General features: G+C 39.8%; 3 protein-coding genes across 5 annotated transcripts; 2 read left to right on the top strand and 1 right to left on the bottom strand.

Annotated features, from left to right (window-relative positions):
• Nucleotides 1-2,381: 2,381 nt before the first annotated feature.
• LOC106324155 lies at nucleotides 2,382-4,797 on the bottom strand. Its single transcript, XM_013762175.1, has 4 exons — nucleotides 3,961-4,797; nucleotides 2,955-3,488; nucleotides 2,657-2,858; nucleotides 2,382-2,581 (listed from the first exon to the last, which is right to left on the bottom strand). The coding sequence occupies exons 1-3, from the start codon at nucleotides 4,732-4,734 to the stop codon at nucleotides 2,748-2,750; spliced, it is 1,419 nt and encodes a 472-aa protein (XP_013617629.1). The 5' UTR covers nucleotides 4,735-4,797; the 3' UTR covers nucleotides 2,382-2,581; nucleotides 2,657-2,747.
• Nucleotides 4,798-9,415: 4,618 nt separating this feature from the next.
• On the top strand, nucleotides 9,416-11,199 carry LOC106333382. The gene is made up of 2 exons (XM_013771839.1): nucleotides 9,416-10,567; nucleotides 10,888-11,199. Exons 1-2 carry the CDS (start codon nucleotides 9,416-9,418, stop codon nucleotides 11,197-11,199), a joined length of 1,464 nt encoding a protein of 487 aa, XP_013627293.1.
• A 1,282-nt stretch (nucleotides 11,200-12,481) lies between these two features.
• Nucleotides 12,482-14,403, top strand: LOC106296132 (B-box zinc finger protein 32). 3 transcript variants are annotated; one of them, XR_001261153.1, is made up of 6 exons: nucleotides 12,482-13,260; nucleotides 13,395-13,467; nucleotides 13,556-13,656; nucleotides 13,743-13,831; nucleotides 13,910-14,054; nucleotides 14,166-14,403. XR_001261153.1 is itself a non-coding variant. In XM_013732207.1 (1 exon), the coding sequence occupies exon 1, from the start codon at nucleotides 12,503-12,505 to the stop codon at nucleotides 12,794-12,796; it is 294 nt and encodes a 97-aa protein (XP_013587661.1). In that variant the 5' UTR covers nucleotides 12,482-12,502; the 3' UTR covers nucleotides 12,797-13,468. The 3 variants fall into 3 exon arrangements, 1 of the variants encoding a protein (XP_013587661.1); XR_001261152.1 differs by having other exon boundaries at nucleotides 12,482-13,467; XM_013732207.1 differs by lacking the exons at nucleotides 13,556-13,656; nucleotides 13,743-13,831; nucleotides 13,910-14,054; nucleotides 14,166-14,403 and having other exon boundaries at nucleotides 12,482-13,468.
• Nucleotides 14,404-15,861: the final 1,458 nt, after the last annotated feature.

The following is a 15,861-nucleotide window of genomic DNA, read 5'->3' as shown; positions in this document are numbered from 1 at the left end:
GCAAGAAAAGTATGTGTTGCTTTGTGATAGTCAAAGCGCCATCTGTCTCGGGAAGAACTCTACATTTCTTTCGAAATCAAAACACATTAAGAGGAGGTATCATTGGATACGAGATGTGGTTGCTTCTAAGGAAGTGGAACTTGAAAAAGTTCATACAGATGATAATGGAACTGATATGATGACAAAGTCTTTGCCAAGGGAGAAGCTTGAAGTATGCCGAGGGATAGCTGGAATGGTTGTTTCCTCCACCTAGTCGGAGGGAGAGTTTGTTGGGTTCCTTCTAGATGGAGGAAACCCATTAGGTTTGTTTGGTGATAACATAACTTGGAAGTTGGGCCATTGGTATTAGGCCATGAGATTAGTATTGGGCCTTGGAGGTTCTTAGGGTTAGTGAGACACATATATATAGTCTCTTGACCTAATTTTTATGGAGAGACTTACAAGAATCAAAAAGACAAAAGAGAGAAAAGAGAGAAGTAGGCAGAATTTCGTCTGGGTTTGTCAAGGCAGATTTGGAGGGTCAAACGGATCCTGATCGGGCTGATATTTTGTGTGAAGCTTCGTCAGTCAGTGAGTTAAAGGTTCACCGAATGGATTTGGATTTCAACGGTTAGATCTTCTGTTGTCTCAGTTTTAGTGAAGCTGGTCGTCACAGTTCTTCAGCAGTGCCGTCTTGAGTGTTTGGTAAATCCGACGGTGAGATATTCTCTGATTGAGCTGAAATTTGGCAGAGGTGTTGTTGACTGGTTTATCTTAGATTTGTACGGTGGGATTAGTCTCTGGTTGCCGGAATCCTTGTGAGATGAGGTCGTTTGGTTGCTGCTGGTTTTGAAGCTTTGTGTTGCTCTCTTGTTGTTGTTTTTCTTGTGTTGGAGGTAGCTCTTTGTAGCTTGAGTCTCTGTTCTGTTCAGGTTGTTGAACAGGGAGGACGTGGTTGTACTCACATACATTTATATAGTGGATTGTTGAGTGAACTACGGTCCCGTGGTTTTTCCTTCTCACATCGAGGAGGTTTTCCACCTAAAAAGTGCTTGTTTCATTTAGTTATTGCTTATACTATATCCTGCTATCGTCGAGATATTGTCCTCACAGGTTCACACAAGGTCAGGGGAACAAGACCGTTACATTCCGCTGAACCTCGTGCCCGTTTTCCCCAACAATAAAAAAAGCGAATCACTATTTGACCCAACTCTTCCCTGCACTTCATGATCTCCACTAACTCGTCCAGACGCAAAGTTGATGAAGCGTAGTGCCTCGATAAAATAACAATTGCTATCCTCTGTCTTATTATGGCTTCTATGAGCCCATGACCAAAAGACTCCCTCCTGTCAATGAATAGTCTGATTCCCTTTCTTTCAAACTCTTTCTGAAAGTAACCGAAAAAGCCTCTGCCAATTTCTTCCCCGCAGAAGCTCGGGAAGACACGACATTCCCAGTTGTGATACACAGACGATGGAAGGGATGAAGGAGACGCAGCAGAATCCATTAGAGATGGTAGAGAGAAGATGAAGATCACATCGATGTTGGTGTTAGATCATGAACTAAGAGGTTTTTGTATAACCACCACCGTTGACTTCATCACCATCAGAAAGAGGAAGCTATGCATTACGGGCCTTGGCCCGCGTTTGAGCCCAACTAAGGCTGTCGCAGTTGACGGACCCGTCACGGGTTAGTGGGTTGACCGCGAAAACTAAAGCTTTCTCTCAGTTGGCTGCGATGAAAGGCGATATTTCTCTTCTTTTTTTTTTCCCCGCTCTAATACCTCCTTGACCGTAACCGAGCTTCCAAGGTAACAAAACCCCAAACGCAGATAAAAGTCTTACTAAGATCGGTTCCCTGTTGCGCTTCCTATCAGTGCCGGCTTTGAGGGAGTAGTGCAAATTTTTATTGTGCACTATTTCCGAAGACTTAAAGCAACAAAAAGCACCAATCAAGAGCTATGGACCAAATAGTTGTCTTTTAAGTCTTCCTCAAAAGTCATGACCAGGTAGTTGCTAGTTGCATTTGTGATGATCAATTGTGTTTTTGATGAAGTGTATCCCATTAGTAATTGGTTTTGCTTTGGTGCTGTTGTGAGGATTGCAGTAATATATATACATGCTAAAAGACAAAATTGAGTGGAGGATCATGTTTGATTTTGCTCTACTTACGCATGCTAAAAGACAAGCTCTAAGGAGTTGACTCTTTGGATCTTGTAGCTGTTGTTCTCAGAGCCATCTTCAATCCCCTGGCATCACTTTTCGCATTCTTAACCGGTAAACTCAGTTTCCAAAGTACATGATCTCTTGAAATCTTTTGGTGGCAAACTCAATTCACAGGTTTAGTATGAAAAAATGAGACCTTCCAAAATTGGTGAGCACAAAAGCGCCAAAAGAGAAAAAGAAAAAACTCAAAACTTTGAATCTAAGTACGAGTGACATCAACGCCTGCACAACCATATATACAGAGGAAGGATCTGAGATTTATTCTCCTTCGGAGTTTTGCAAAGGGAGATACAAAGAAACAAACTTGGTCGGGAAATTGTACGAGTTTATGTATGGACCAGATTTGAACAGGAAGATAAAAGTGACCCACCTACAGGCTACGAGACAAAGGTATTAGGTTCTATTGAGCATTATGGTTGTACACAATAACTATGAAGCAACAAGAAACTTACCTAGAATTATGCCATTGGTCTTATAGCAGAAGAATCATAGGCTCAGGCTTTGGTTAGCTGATTCTTGAAGCTAATGCCCAAGAAAAAAACACTAAGTGTTCATGGCAATCAACTCCTCCGGCATGCATTGTCTTATATTAATGATCATTGATTTGTTATAAGGCGATGAGATGTCACAACACTGGCGGCGAGGCGGATTAATCTGCCATTTTTATTTCAAAGAAAATTAAAAAATGTGAATCCAGGCCACAAATCAAAGGTACTTTACTGAGAAGCTAGGAGTATTTGCAAACTATACCTGTTCACCATTAAGTTCCAGCTTACGAGACAGAACTCTGATGTGTTGTAGTCCCTTAACAGCTTCTACTCTATGGCAGTTTCCAACACTATGGAGGCCATAGCTACTCCATGTCCCTCCAGTTCCATCCGATCCTAAACTATCCAAGAAAAAGACAAGCGGTCTCGCACATGGGTCCCTGGGATATTCTCTTGTACTGAACATATAATTGCTCCGGACCCCTGATCCTCTCCTCCATGTAGAAAAGGTCTTTTGCACGGTGAGAAGATCCGGGAGGAGTTTATTGCCTTCGTAAACTTGGACCGCGTAACCCCACACAACCGAAACAGTCACTGTGTTTGAAGAATCATAGCACACACTCTGCTGCAAAATCCTTGCTGAATCAAAACTCGCAGCCTTGATGAGACGAGCCACTGATTCTGTCCGGTTTGTTTTTGGAAAGAATGGATCAACTGCGTCTAAGTGATGAAGTGATACCAACGGAGATAAAGGGTGCGCACACAACAGTCCAAATAGGTTCCCTCTTACATCAATCTATGAGAAAGAGCACATATATAGTAAGATTCAAATTAACTCTTAGCAGCAGAATACTAAAAAAGAGGCAGACTTAACTACACTTATCCAAAATCAACCAAATAAGGAAAGTAAGCTAATGCACTGTTCATTGTGGTTTCCAAATTTAGAAACCTCTCCCGGTTAAGCAATCAGCATCAATGTTACTGTATAAACTATCATCTTGTCAATTCCAATAAATCAAATTCAAAGATTTTCGACAATCTCAATCATTGTTTTACAACAAAATCTATAATAAATTCCGGATTAAAGAATAAACATACCAACTACACTTACCCAAAATCAACCAAATAAAAAAAGAAGTAAACTAGTGCATTGTTAATTGAGCTAAAGTTGCCAAATTTAGAAACCTCTCTTGTTCAGCAATCAGCATTAAAGTTGGAGCTAATTTAGTAATAAAAATTGAAAACTTTAAGGAGAACTCTCGTTTTACCTGATGAAACCCAGGCTCATGAGTCAATGCAACACCAAGCTCAGCAACGCAAGAGAAGATCCTGGAGTCACTACCATACATGTGAGAGTACCTCATCAAACAAGAATCCAAAACCTTAGCAAGAACCTTCCCAAGCGAAGCACTGATAGCGAATCCACCACCACCAAAGGCCATATCAAAGGAGTACCTCACGTTCTGATCATAAAACTCCGAGTTACTCCCAACGTACCACCACTTCCTATGATCATACTTGCACAAAACCGTCACCAGATTATCCACAAAGAAGACAGTGTCATCATCCCCGAAAACGAACCACCGCACGTCTTTGTTATCCCCCCGATCAACCGCCTCCTTGACGACGCGAGCCACGCGGATCGCGGATCGGAGGCCGCCGGGGAAGTTGTAAGGGAACCTGGAGACGTCTTCGGAGACGGTTACAGGAGGGAGAGCTGGATCGGGATCGAATCCGCCGCGATCGAGGAAGACGACGGCGCGCGTGGACTTGGGGGAGTACCAGAGGCGGACGTAGGAGCTGCGGGCGAGCCAGGAGCCGTGCGAGGCGGCGATGGAGAAGAGCAAGTGGCGGCGTTGGGTGGGGAAGACGGATAAGGAGCGGGCGAGGGATGAGAATCGATCGCGGCGGAAAGTGCCGTAGGAGAAGAGGATGTAGATGATGAAAAGGAAAGTGAGGAGGAGGAAGATGTTTCTGACGCGGGGAGAGATCAGCGGCGGCGGAGATGGATCGGGTCGTCTCTTTCGTCGCGTCTGGTTCATTTTTAAGTTTTTACCTTTTTTGAGTTATTGTGTCAGCTCGCATGCGACGAAACCGTCCCTCTTACAGTTAATGGCATTCGGGTATTTCGGGCTGGGACCAATCGTCAGAACTGCTGGCTGAACCCGAGGTTTTAAGTGTTTTCTTTTGGGAAAAAAAAAGACATCAAGCTCTTTGTCTCTTTTTAATTTAGAGCAATAACAAAATATAGATCCTTCTTAATCCCTGTTTCCGCAATTGTAAAGCATCTAGAAGAACCGAGATCTTGAGATCTCAACCATATTTTACTGTATGAAAAGAAACACAAAGAGATCAAGCCAAGAGAGGAGTCTTTTTCTGTGGAGCAGGACACTTAAAGTCACGAGGTGGAGTCTTGCCAAAAAGTTTAAACCCGGGTCTATTAAAGATATAGACCTAACTCCCGGGTGGAGGTACAGTCCACGGATAGATCCTCTCCTTGGCATTCAAATGAGCCGAAAGTAATAGCCCATATCCGTGTGGTCGGTGGTTCACTAGTCTCGCCACCCTTGTACAACTATTTTCTGTTTTGCCATTTATGCTTTGTTTTTTTTTTTCTTTTAACACTAGTGAAATCAATTACATCATTATATAATTTATATTTCTATTACATATGAAGATTAAACTACCTACAACAAAAAGCAATATTGATGAACATATTCACTTACAACGATTCTACGATGTAGTTCTCTCTGTAACACGTAGATCGGTGAACGTTTCTGCATCTACAATATTCTTGATGGATAGGCTTCTCTGCAGCACAAGATCATAATCAACGGTACTGTCTGTGGAACTGATAAGCATTGCATTCTAAAATCTGCAAAAAAATTACATCTTTTTGGGAATCGAACCCCAAACCTAGTGTATAAGCCTTTTAAACCTTGGTCACTAAGCCATTGTACTTCCATCATGCTTTGTTTTCTATCTTTGTCATTTCTCTTGCTCGATTTTCTCCGGATTTTTATTGATCTGATGAATCTCTCTTAAATTATAGATGTCCATGGCTTCTCTAAAAGGCGAGCTTTTAAAGGTGGTAGTGCTTTTAATGTTGTCGTGGTGTTGTCTGCATTCCGCTGTTGCTCGGATTCTACTAATATCTGAGCCAAAAGTTTCCGATGGATGGTTGTTAGTGATATATCTCCTTGGTTCCTCTTGCTCAACGCGGTTCTCTTTCAGTTCTTCACATTTAATTGCATGCAAGTATATGACTTTTCTTCGGTTTAATTTTGTGTTTGTGGCTTGATTAGTTTCTTTGTTCAGGTGTTGTTCTTGGGTTTGATTTGTTTTTGCTTGTTTGGGATATGCTTCGGTTTGGTTGCTTGTCTGGGTTTGGTTTTCATCGATTAGCTTCTTTTTTAGTTTGGTGAATCTTTTTGTTGCCTATTCTACCGTCCCTAGGGTAGTTAAATAAATAGTTCTCATCTTTGGTCTTTCTTAGACTATTTTTGGAAGGCTGGCCTTATTTAGAGATGCATAGTTCATGTTTTATACCTTTTCAGTTGAAGATTAGGTGGTTAAATGGTTGATTCTCGGTTATGGTTTATTGTTGGTTTATAGGTCTCTTGTGTTTTGCTCGCGGTTCCTATGGCTAGGGCCTCTCCGGTCTTCGGGTGTTAGTCCGCCAAGAAGCTTCTCTTGAGCTTTGCAGTGTCATGTATGCTGCTTGTTCTATACTTATGTGGATACTGTGCATCTCTTTTTTACTTGGTTACATTTGATTGTATCTTTTGTTTTAATTAAGTTTTAGGTTGGTTCGGTATTTTTTTTTGCTTTCGGAGAAGTGTTTTTTACCAATTTTTGTGTGTTTTCCTTAAATTTTAGGGTTGTGGTTTTGGTAAAATTCTCGGGCTTAGTTCTCTTGTTTATCTGGATTTAACTCATTAGTTAATATAAGTAGTTTAAAGTAAAAAATAAAATTCAGTTCGAAATATTTAAAAATAGGTTTATTTTAAATTAAACAAACTGACTGTCATAGTAAACCAAATCAATAACTGAATTAATTTTGCAATATTGCTGATCATTTTAGAATCCATAATTGAATGAACTAAAAGCCAAAATCGGGCCAAAATTGCAAGCCTAGTTTTGATCAACACTCGCATACCAGAAAACGACACATTTTTACTTCGGGGTAGATGCGTGTAACGTGCTTTACTTATATTGAAACATGCTTGGGCTTTTAAGTTTGCTTCTTTTTCGATCTTTGGATCCTCTGACTCACCCGAGAATCTCTTGTGGACTAGATCTTCTCCTTTTGTGCACAACTCAAATACAAACTCTACAGCAGGTAATAAATGACGATAATGAGTTTGGTTAAAAAGTTTGATTTGGGTAGGTTCTATGATCTATGTGAGGATTCATTGTTTTGTGTTTTTTTCAAAATGGAATAACTGACGTCAATTTACCCATATGAAATTGTATCAAATAAAAATTTCTTGAGCGTTTTTTTGGCTTCACATGAAAAAGAAAGGGACACGTCAGCATAGGGCGATTTGTAAGGAGATTAGGGTTTTGAAGAGTTTGCCGCAAGAAATCAGTCCCCACGCCGATGTCGGCGCCAGAGACTCAAGTCGCCGTGGAGTCGGGCTCGGAAACGAGCAAGGTAGAACCTGTGAAGCAGTTGAACCTGTCTTGGGTTAAAGTCGTAGAGAATGGACCATTTCTCTCTGAGCATGTTCTAGAAATAGGAGTATGTGAAGGACAAAAGGTTGTTGAAGTACCGGATGATGTGATATCAGAATCTGTGCCTCTTTGGGATGATCTTCTTGAAGGTCGATTTCTGGACAAGGCACCACATGTAGCAAGAATCCATTTCATAGTCAATAAGATCTGGCCTTTGGGAGATAAATCTATCAAAATTGACGTCTACGTTGTCAATGATCGCACTGTGAAATTCAGAATCAAAGACGAGGCTACAAGGAAAAGGGTTTTGAAAAGGGGCATGTGGAACATTGCAAACATCCCATTAGTTCTTTCAAAGTGGTACCCTGAGGAGGAGGAAGAAGAGGTCGAAGAGATAAAAACTATTCCAATGTGGATCACCATGAAGAATGTTCCCCACATGATGTTCTCTTGGAAAGGCCTTGGTTTGATAGCTAGTGCTGTAGGAAAAACAAAGCGCTTACACCCAGATACGCTCCAATGTAAAAGCTTTGAGGAAGCGAAAGTTTTTGTCGAAGCTAATATGACAAAAGAACTGCCGACTAGCCATCGTTTCAAGTCTAAACTTGGGGTAGATGCGGAGGTCGAATTTGTTTACCCATTGTTGCCGGACAGATGCACCATCTGTTCCAAATGGGGGCACCTTCATACAACTTGTCGTGCTAAGGTAAAATTTTTGACTAAGGCCAAGTCACCCACAAAGACTATGGCAAATGAGATTGAGACTTCTCTGGTAGACGCATCGCAGAAGGATCAACAAAATGCTTTAGATATTACTGGAGCTAGCGTTGAAGTAGTAGATACAACTAAAGATATGGAACTTCTCACTGAAAATTTGGCATCAGTAGAGACCACGAGGGATACAGTTCTGAACGTAACAACAGAGCACCATGAGAAGGGTGGTGAAACAGAGGATTTGGGATGGAAAAATGTCTCTCCTTCGAAGATGTGCAGATCAGGAGGCAAGGACCATGTCCCTGATCCAAAGATTAGTTCACCATCTCGTTTTGCAGTACTAGATGTGGAGGAGGGTCAAGTGGATATGGGTGAAGGTATAATGATAGCAATGCTATCGAGAAGGATACGGAGGAGGGTGAATTCCGGCCTGAGGAAGGAACTGATCCTATAGAAGAAGATGAAGTAAATTCAAAGGAGATAAGGGGAAATGATAAAGCTGAAACAAGAGAAAGACTTCTTCGCTCAGCTGTTCACAAACCATCTCGTGGAGTTAACAGAAACATTTCTGGAAAGAGCACTCTTAGCACAAAGGACACAGTCCCAAGTGTTGGAGGGAAAAGGAAACATCATAAAAAACATTAATTATGTCGGGTTTCTTTTGGAATGTCTGAGGTTTTAATAAAAAGGAAAAACATTCTGCGAAGCTGAGAGTTTCTTCAGGGAATTTTTACAACATAAGCCACCAGATTTTGAGAGCATAGAGATTGATAAGCTGCGCGACTTGCTACCTTATCGTTGCTCTGATACAGTACATGAGATGCTACTGAAGGAAATCACAGCAGAGGAGATAACTAAAGTGCTATTTGCGATGCCGAGCGATAAGTCACCGGGACCAGACGGTTACACAGTGGAATTCTTCAAAACAGCCTGGCCAGTTATTGGAAAGGAGTTCATCATTTCGATTCAATCTTTCTTTGAAAAAATTTTCTTGCCAAAGGGAGTCAACACCACAATTTTGGCTTTACTACCAAAGAAGACAGGGGCCAGAGAGATGAAGGATTACCGCCCGATCTCATGCTGTAACGTTATTTATAAAGTCATTTCGAAGCTTATAGCGAACAGATTGAAGAACACGCTGCCAGACTTTATCGAACTGAACCAATCTGCTTTTGTGAAGGTAGACTCCTCATTGAAAACCTCCTTCTTGCAACTGAGCTGGTAAAGGACTACCACAAAGACTCAATATCAAAACGATGTGCGTTGAAAATAGACATCTCAAAGGCTTTCGACTCGGTTCAGTGGAGCTTCTTACTTAAGACGCTTGAGGCCATGAACTTTCCTCCTAAGTTCATTCATTGGATATCCCTTTGCATTACCACAGCGTCTTTCTCTGTACAAGTAAATGGCGAGTTGGCTGGATATTTCCAGAGCGAAAGAGGTTTGCGACAAGGTTGTGCTCTTTCTCCATATCTCTTTGTCATATGCATGAACGTGCTGTCCAAACTACTGGATAAGTCTGCAAAAGAAAACCAGTTTGGATACCATCCAAAATGTAAGAATCTGGGGCTTACTCATCTCAGTTTCGCTGATGATCTAATGGTATTTACGGACGGAAGAGTACGATCAATCGAGAATATTGTGGAAGTCTTTAACTATTTTGTAAAAGTATCAGGTTTGAAGATAAGCATGGAGAAATCGACAATCTATTATGCTGGTATGATGGATGAAAATCGTCAAGAACTGCTTAATACATTTCAGTTTGCTTCTGGTACATTGCCGGTGTGTTATCTAGGCTTGCCTCTTCTCACACGTCAGATGCAAAAAGAGGATTATCAGGTGCTTATCGAGAAGATAAAGATGTGTATTAGCTTATGGACTAGCCGCTTCCTGCCTATGGCTGGTCGGCTGCAGTTGATAAAGTCAGTTTTGCTAAGCATAGTCAATTTCTGGATGACTGGTTTCACGCTCTCGGGGCAGTGTATTAAGGAAATCAACAGCCTCTGCTCTGCTTTCCTTTGGTCTGGTCCTTCTCTTAATGTGAAGAAAGCAAAAGTTTCCTGGGATGTGGTCTGCCTCCCTAAGAAAGAAGGAGGTATGGGTCTCAGATTACTGAAGGCGATGAACAAAGTCCTTACTCTGAAACTGCTATGGAGGCTCACGTCCTCTCAACCTTCTCTTTGGGCCAAATGGATCCAAACGTACTTGGTTAAGAGCGACATCATATGGTCTATCAAGGATACAACAACTGCAGGATCATGGGTGCGGAGAAAGCTTCTGAAGTATAGAGACCTTGCAAAACAATTCCATAAAATGAAGGTGGGAAATGGAAACCGAACCTCTTTCTGGTTTGATTCTTGGTCTCCACTGGGATGTCTGTATGATATCACTGGAGTCCGTGGGTGCATTGACTTGGGAATTAGAGCTACTGCAACGGTCTCCTCAGCTTTGCTTTCGAGAAGACGAAGTATAGACCATCGACAAGATATTCTGAACATCATTGAAGATGCTATGGTAGAACAGAGAGCCAAGCTATCCAATGAAGAGGATTGTGCTATCTGGAGGAGTTCTCTGGATGAGTATAAACCAGTATTCAATACAAAAAACACTTGGAGTTTACTTCATCAGCAAGCTCCAATTGTCGATTGGCACAAGAGCTTATGGTTCAAACACCACACTCCAAAATTTGCTTTCTTTACTTGGTTAGCTATTCAAAACCGTCTTCTAGTGTAAACCCAGCGTGTGTGTTCTGCAACCAGCTGGAAACTAGGAATCATTTATTCTTCTCCTGTCCATTCGTCGCTGAGGTATGGTCTCGGTTAACCAAAAACCTTCTTTGTGGGAGTTTCACAACTGACTGGACAGAGCTAATAGAGATCATCAAGGATAACAGTCAGGATTTTCTCTCCAAGTTCTTAACCCGCTATGTCTTCCAACTCTCGATACATTCTTTATGGCGAGAAAGAAATGACAGAAGACATGGAGCTACTCCAACTACAGTCTCTGTTATGGTCGGCATACTTGATAGGCAAGTCCGAAACAAATGTCTCTCGTTCCGGCAGGTTCGGAATTTCACATTTGCTGCAGTCTTAGGGGTGTGGTTTTCTACCAGATAGCATATAGTCTAAAACTTTTATAAAATTTTGAAGTTATTCCTAAAAATGTAGAACAAGTTGCAAAAACAATGTATTTTTTTTTGAGTAGATTTAACATCTATTCAAAAAAAAAAAAAAAATTCTTAGTATTTTACAGAATAGTTACTAATAGTTTAACTTATTGACCCATATAACATATGTTTATTATGCATTTGACCCCTGCTGCTCCGCCACTGCTTGATATTCAACTTGGGGAGAACCCCCTCCCCACCACCTTAACTATTTTATAAGATAAACAAATATAAAAATAGAAGATGATGAATGATACTAATTGCTCTTTAAATAACAATTTAATTTTCCTTTAATACGAACCATGCAAAATGAGGTTGCCTTTTTCTTTTCATAGTAAGCTTGTAATAAAATAAAAGGTTGACTACTTAACCACCACGCACAATGACTAGAAAACACTCAATAACGAAGAGTTTGTCGTCACCCCTAAAATAAATCATTTTCTTTATGCTTACTCCATTCACAAATCACCAATATGTGATAAATAATTGATTGTATAACTAATTCTTTCTTTTCTCGGTGGTGAATTGTTCTAGGCTAAACGAGACTACAAGTCACTAGAATTTAACTAGTGAGAGATGGTTATTCGCTTTTGATGTTATAAATAAATCTTCAGATTTTTGTGTTCTATAATGTACTAAAGATATCATGCACTTTGAACAAAGATAAAACATCAAAACGAATACTTATGTGCTACAATTTTAAAACTAGTACAAGTTATAAACGTTCAATTATGAGTTCATAGAATATAATTCATTTACGAACACAGCAGTTAAACTAATTGTTGTAAGAATTTTTTATTTTTTTTGGGCAAAACATTTAAGTTTAGTTGTCTTTTTTTGTGGCAAAACATATTTTGTTGTCGTGCTTTAATTTTAAAAAGTAAAGAAAAACTTGGACAGACATTAATGTATGTGGATACTACTTTTCTAGTATAGACCACAAAAACACAATGATTTCATTCTAGAATGCGATGTGAACCAAAGGGTCATAAACTAGTCAACTTGAAGCTGTTCTTGGAACTTGTGCATGGCAATGCATCTAACATGAGGAGGAGAGATCGTCTGGTGGAGAAAAGAAAGCTAATAATTGACATGTTTGTCCTCTAGTGATAATTACGTCAAAATGATAGGTTGATATACGTACACGTGTAAAGCTTATTTAATGTCTTAAACAAAATAGCCAGATGCTCTTAGAAAATCATTCCTATATAAATCAAATCTTGAACCCGAGAGATAAAGACAGAGTTTTAAACATGTGCAAAGGTTTTGAGGAACAAGAAAGAAGAAGAGACGACGGAGGATGCCGGAGTATCAGAGCTCCGGTAAGCTGCGATCTCTGCGGTGACAACGCAGCCGTGTATTGTGAAGCAGACACTGCTTTCCTCTGTAGGAAATGCGATCGATGGGTCCACTTTGCGAATTTTCTTGCTCGGAGACATCTCCGGCGCGTGATCTGCACAACTTGCCGGAGATTAACTCATCGTTTTCTTGTCGGAGATAATTTCAGTGTCGTCTTACCAGAGTCCAAAGATAAAGATACGAATTGAAGAAGATTGTAGAGTCATTACAAAGTCACCTTTGTCTTTCTATGTTCTAATTTTTAGTTTCCTTCTCGTAGTTTGTTAGTTTTTGTGTTTTATTTCCTTTCTAAAGAAGTAAAGATTGAAGTTAAAATTAAAGAAAGAGAAGACTCGCCAGTGACCAAGATGGATAGTAACCACAGCTTTGTTTATCTATTAGTAAAATAAGCTTTTAGACTCCCCAAACAATAAGAGCACCTTCGTTGGAGGCTTTTAGAAAGGGTTCTAAAAAAAAACCAATAAAAATAAATGAGAAAGAAAATAAAACCAAAGAACTGGTGCCAAACTAAGGGGTTTTGGAACCACTAGACACCCCATACGTGCTCTGTTCTTATTGGCCGCCTCTCTCTCTTCATGGTTTTTTTTGTGTCTGAGAAATCTAGTGTTGTTGCTCTCGTTCTCCAAATCCGTTCATTGAAATCACTTTGTAGGTTCGAATTATTTGAGTTTTTGTATTGATTTGAAGCTTGTGAATCTCGTTGGAAGTAAAATTTGGTTTTGCTGATGAGATTAGCTTTAATGATGAAATTTGAGATTAGCTTTGACTTTGTATTTGTTTGTATAGAGATAGCTTCTCACATGAAAGTAATTGGGCGTGATTGAGTTTCCAGATGGATTACCTCCTACTACGTCGACAAGTATGTGTTTTTTATCTTTTGCTTCAGATTCATAAGTATATATCTTTTGGAATAAAGGTTGATAATTTATGTTGAAAATAATATATAGGGAAAAAGGAGAATCTTTCAGAGATGGAGCAGCAACTGAAGAAGGCAGAAGCTGCTCAAAGGCGAAAAGTTCAGATTCTGAAGGCTGCAAGAGAGTCCGAGGTTAGTGTTATTTCTCTCTCATCGCTATGAGCATCTAAAGTATTGGTAACCTCATGACAGGGATGGTCTTGGTTTTGTTTCTTCAGGCAGAGGCCATTAGAAAAATTCTAGGACAGGATTCGAGCAGGAAGAAGCGTGAAGACAAAATTAAAAACGACTTGATGAATTGGCTCAGGTACACAGAGAAGCCCACCTTATTTTTGATACGTTATTTCTGAGTAAAAACTGAGATGCTGACAATTTGTGTCATAAGCGTTGATGAATTGATAACAGGAGAAAACTGCACATGAGGAAAGGGCCTCAACAAGCTACATCAAGACAATAATGGGTCCTAATGGAACAACTGTTTCATTTCCCATTGACAAAGTGCCTAGCCTGTTTGATCCCAAACCATCTGGGTATGGTTATTTTTCACAAAACTCTGTTTAGTCTATGTCTCATATATGTTAATGAGAACAATTGCTAAATCAGATTGTTAATGAGTTCATGACAAAGCTTCCTCTCTGCAGTCTCAAATGTTACAAGGCAGTTCAAAGGCAGTTCAGGAGCAGCATCAGTAGCAGACTGCACCGGTTTAGATATTGATTTGATTTTTTCTGATACAAAAGGTCAAGAACTCAGCTCTCTGAGTTTATAGAGATTACAGGACATGTTTTAGTTTTTCTTTTGCTTTGCTTCAGACTTGTCTGATTGGATATAGTTCATTTTTCATATGTGAGATTAGCTCATGTTTATTTGAATTTTTATTTAGGCTTTTCTTTCATGTTTGTTTAAAATTTCTAATAATAAATTTGTATTTCTGTTTTTAATATGTTTTTAAGTCATATTTGTTTAAATTTTATGAAATCTAATAATTTATAAGTTTTATAAAATTTAAATTTAATAATTCAATTTCTAAAATAAAATAAAAATTAAGAACCTCATAGGAGTTCTCCCAATGGACCTTCTCAAAACTAATTACAATATTAAAGGTTTTAAACTTCATAAAGTACCCAACTAACAATTAAATTAATTTTAAGAACCCATTAGAGGCTCTAACCAATGGAGGTGGTATAGGGATGTTGATTTCGTAGCAAAGCCCATAAATGAATAGACAGAAATAGTAAAACAAAGGATATCCTGTAGCTAACAAACAAAGCATTATCATACGGACCTTTCAAAATTTCAGAAGTTGATCTTGGAAAATCAATATGTTGCCTTTACTTGGGATAGATCATAGAAGTATCTCTCGTTGAAAACTTTCACTAGTTTCATCATCAGTTATAGATCATATTCAAAAGTTTCTCCAGATTCTTGCAAATCTTATTTTCACCCGTTTTGTCGTATTAGCTCTAGCTTTACGTGATGCATATCGTATCTGCTTCCCAACCCTAAAAAGGCATGCGTTTACGTCTTAGAAGCATGATCCTGACTCCCTGAATCTCTTTCTTAAGAACCCTACTCTACCAAAAAAAAATAGAAACAAGAACTTGTCTCTGTTCTTACAAGTTACAACTTACAACGAATTTGAGACTTACGTGTGCTTGGCTTTCTTTTTCTTGTATATGTGTTTGGCGTCATCCTTTATTTTGGACAAAACTAACTTCAATATTGTTATAAATCATTAAGTGGATGGCTCATAACCAAGACCAAGACAAGGCCCAGCCGTGGCCAAAGGAGGAGAGAGAGTCGGCGGCCAAGTTCCTAGTCGGCCAAGGATTACTAGTTTTTCCTTTTCTCTGTTTTAGATCTTTTCATATTTCATGTTGTATTAGGTTTTCGATAATTTTCTTTTTCCTATACTTTGTAATTCTTATATAAGGAACCTCTATTGTTCATTAATAATACACAGACAAATACTCCATTCTTTTACAACACGTTATCAGCACGATCGTCTCTAAATCCCTGAGACAAATCGAAACCTCTAAACCCTAAAAGCCAAAACCGGCGACCACAACCCAAAAACCCTAATCTCGTTCTTAGTTCAATCAAGAACTCAGAAGATCCCTCTTGAATCCTTGACGTTCTCAGATCACGTTCCAGCTCAGAAGAACCCGTCCAGCTCGCATCCACACCCGAGACGCGATCGCACCCGACACGACCCGCGTCCGAGAGACTCGCACCCGAGACAGCCCGCGATCGTCCTCAGCTCGCGTCTGCTCCCATCCGTGACCCGATTGCATCCGTTCGTCCTCTCTCTCTCTCTAAAGGTGGTCCGGTTCTAAA

This window comes from Brassica oleracea, chromosome C1, assembly GCF_000695525.1.
Source record: "Brassica oleracea var. oleracea cultivar TO1000 chromosome C1, BOL, whole genome shotgun sequence".
Classification (NCBI taxonomy): Eukaryota; Viridiplantae; Streptophyta; class Magnoliopsida; order Brassicales; family Brassicaceae; genus Brassica; species Brassica oleracea.
Note: the sequence above shows the minus strand (reverse complement) of the source record. Positions and strands in the feature narration are given on the sequence as shown.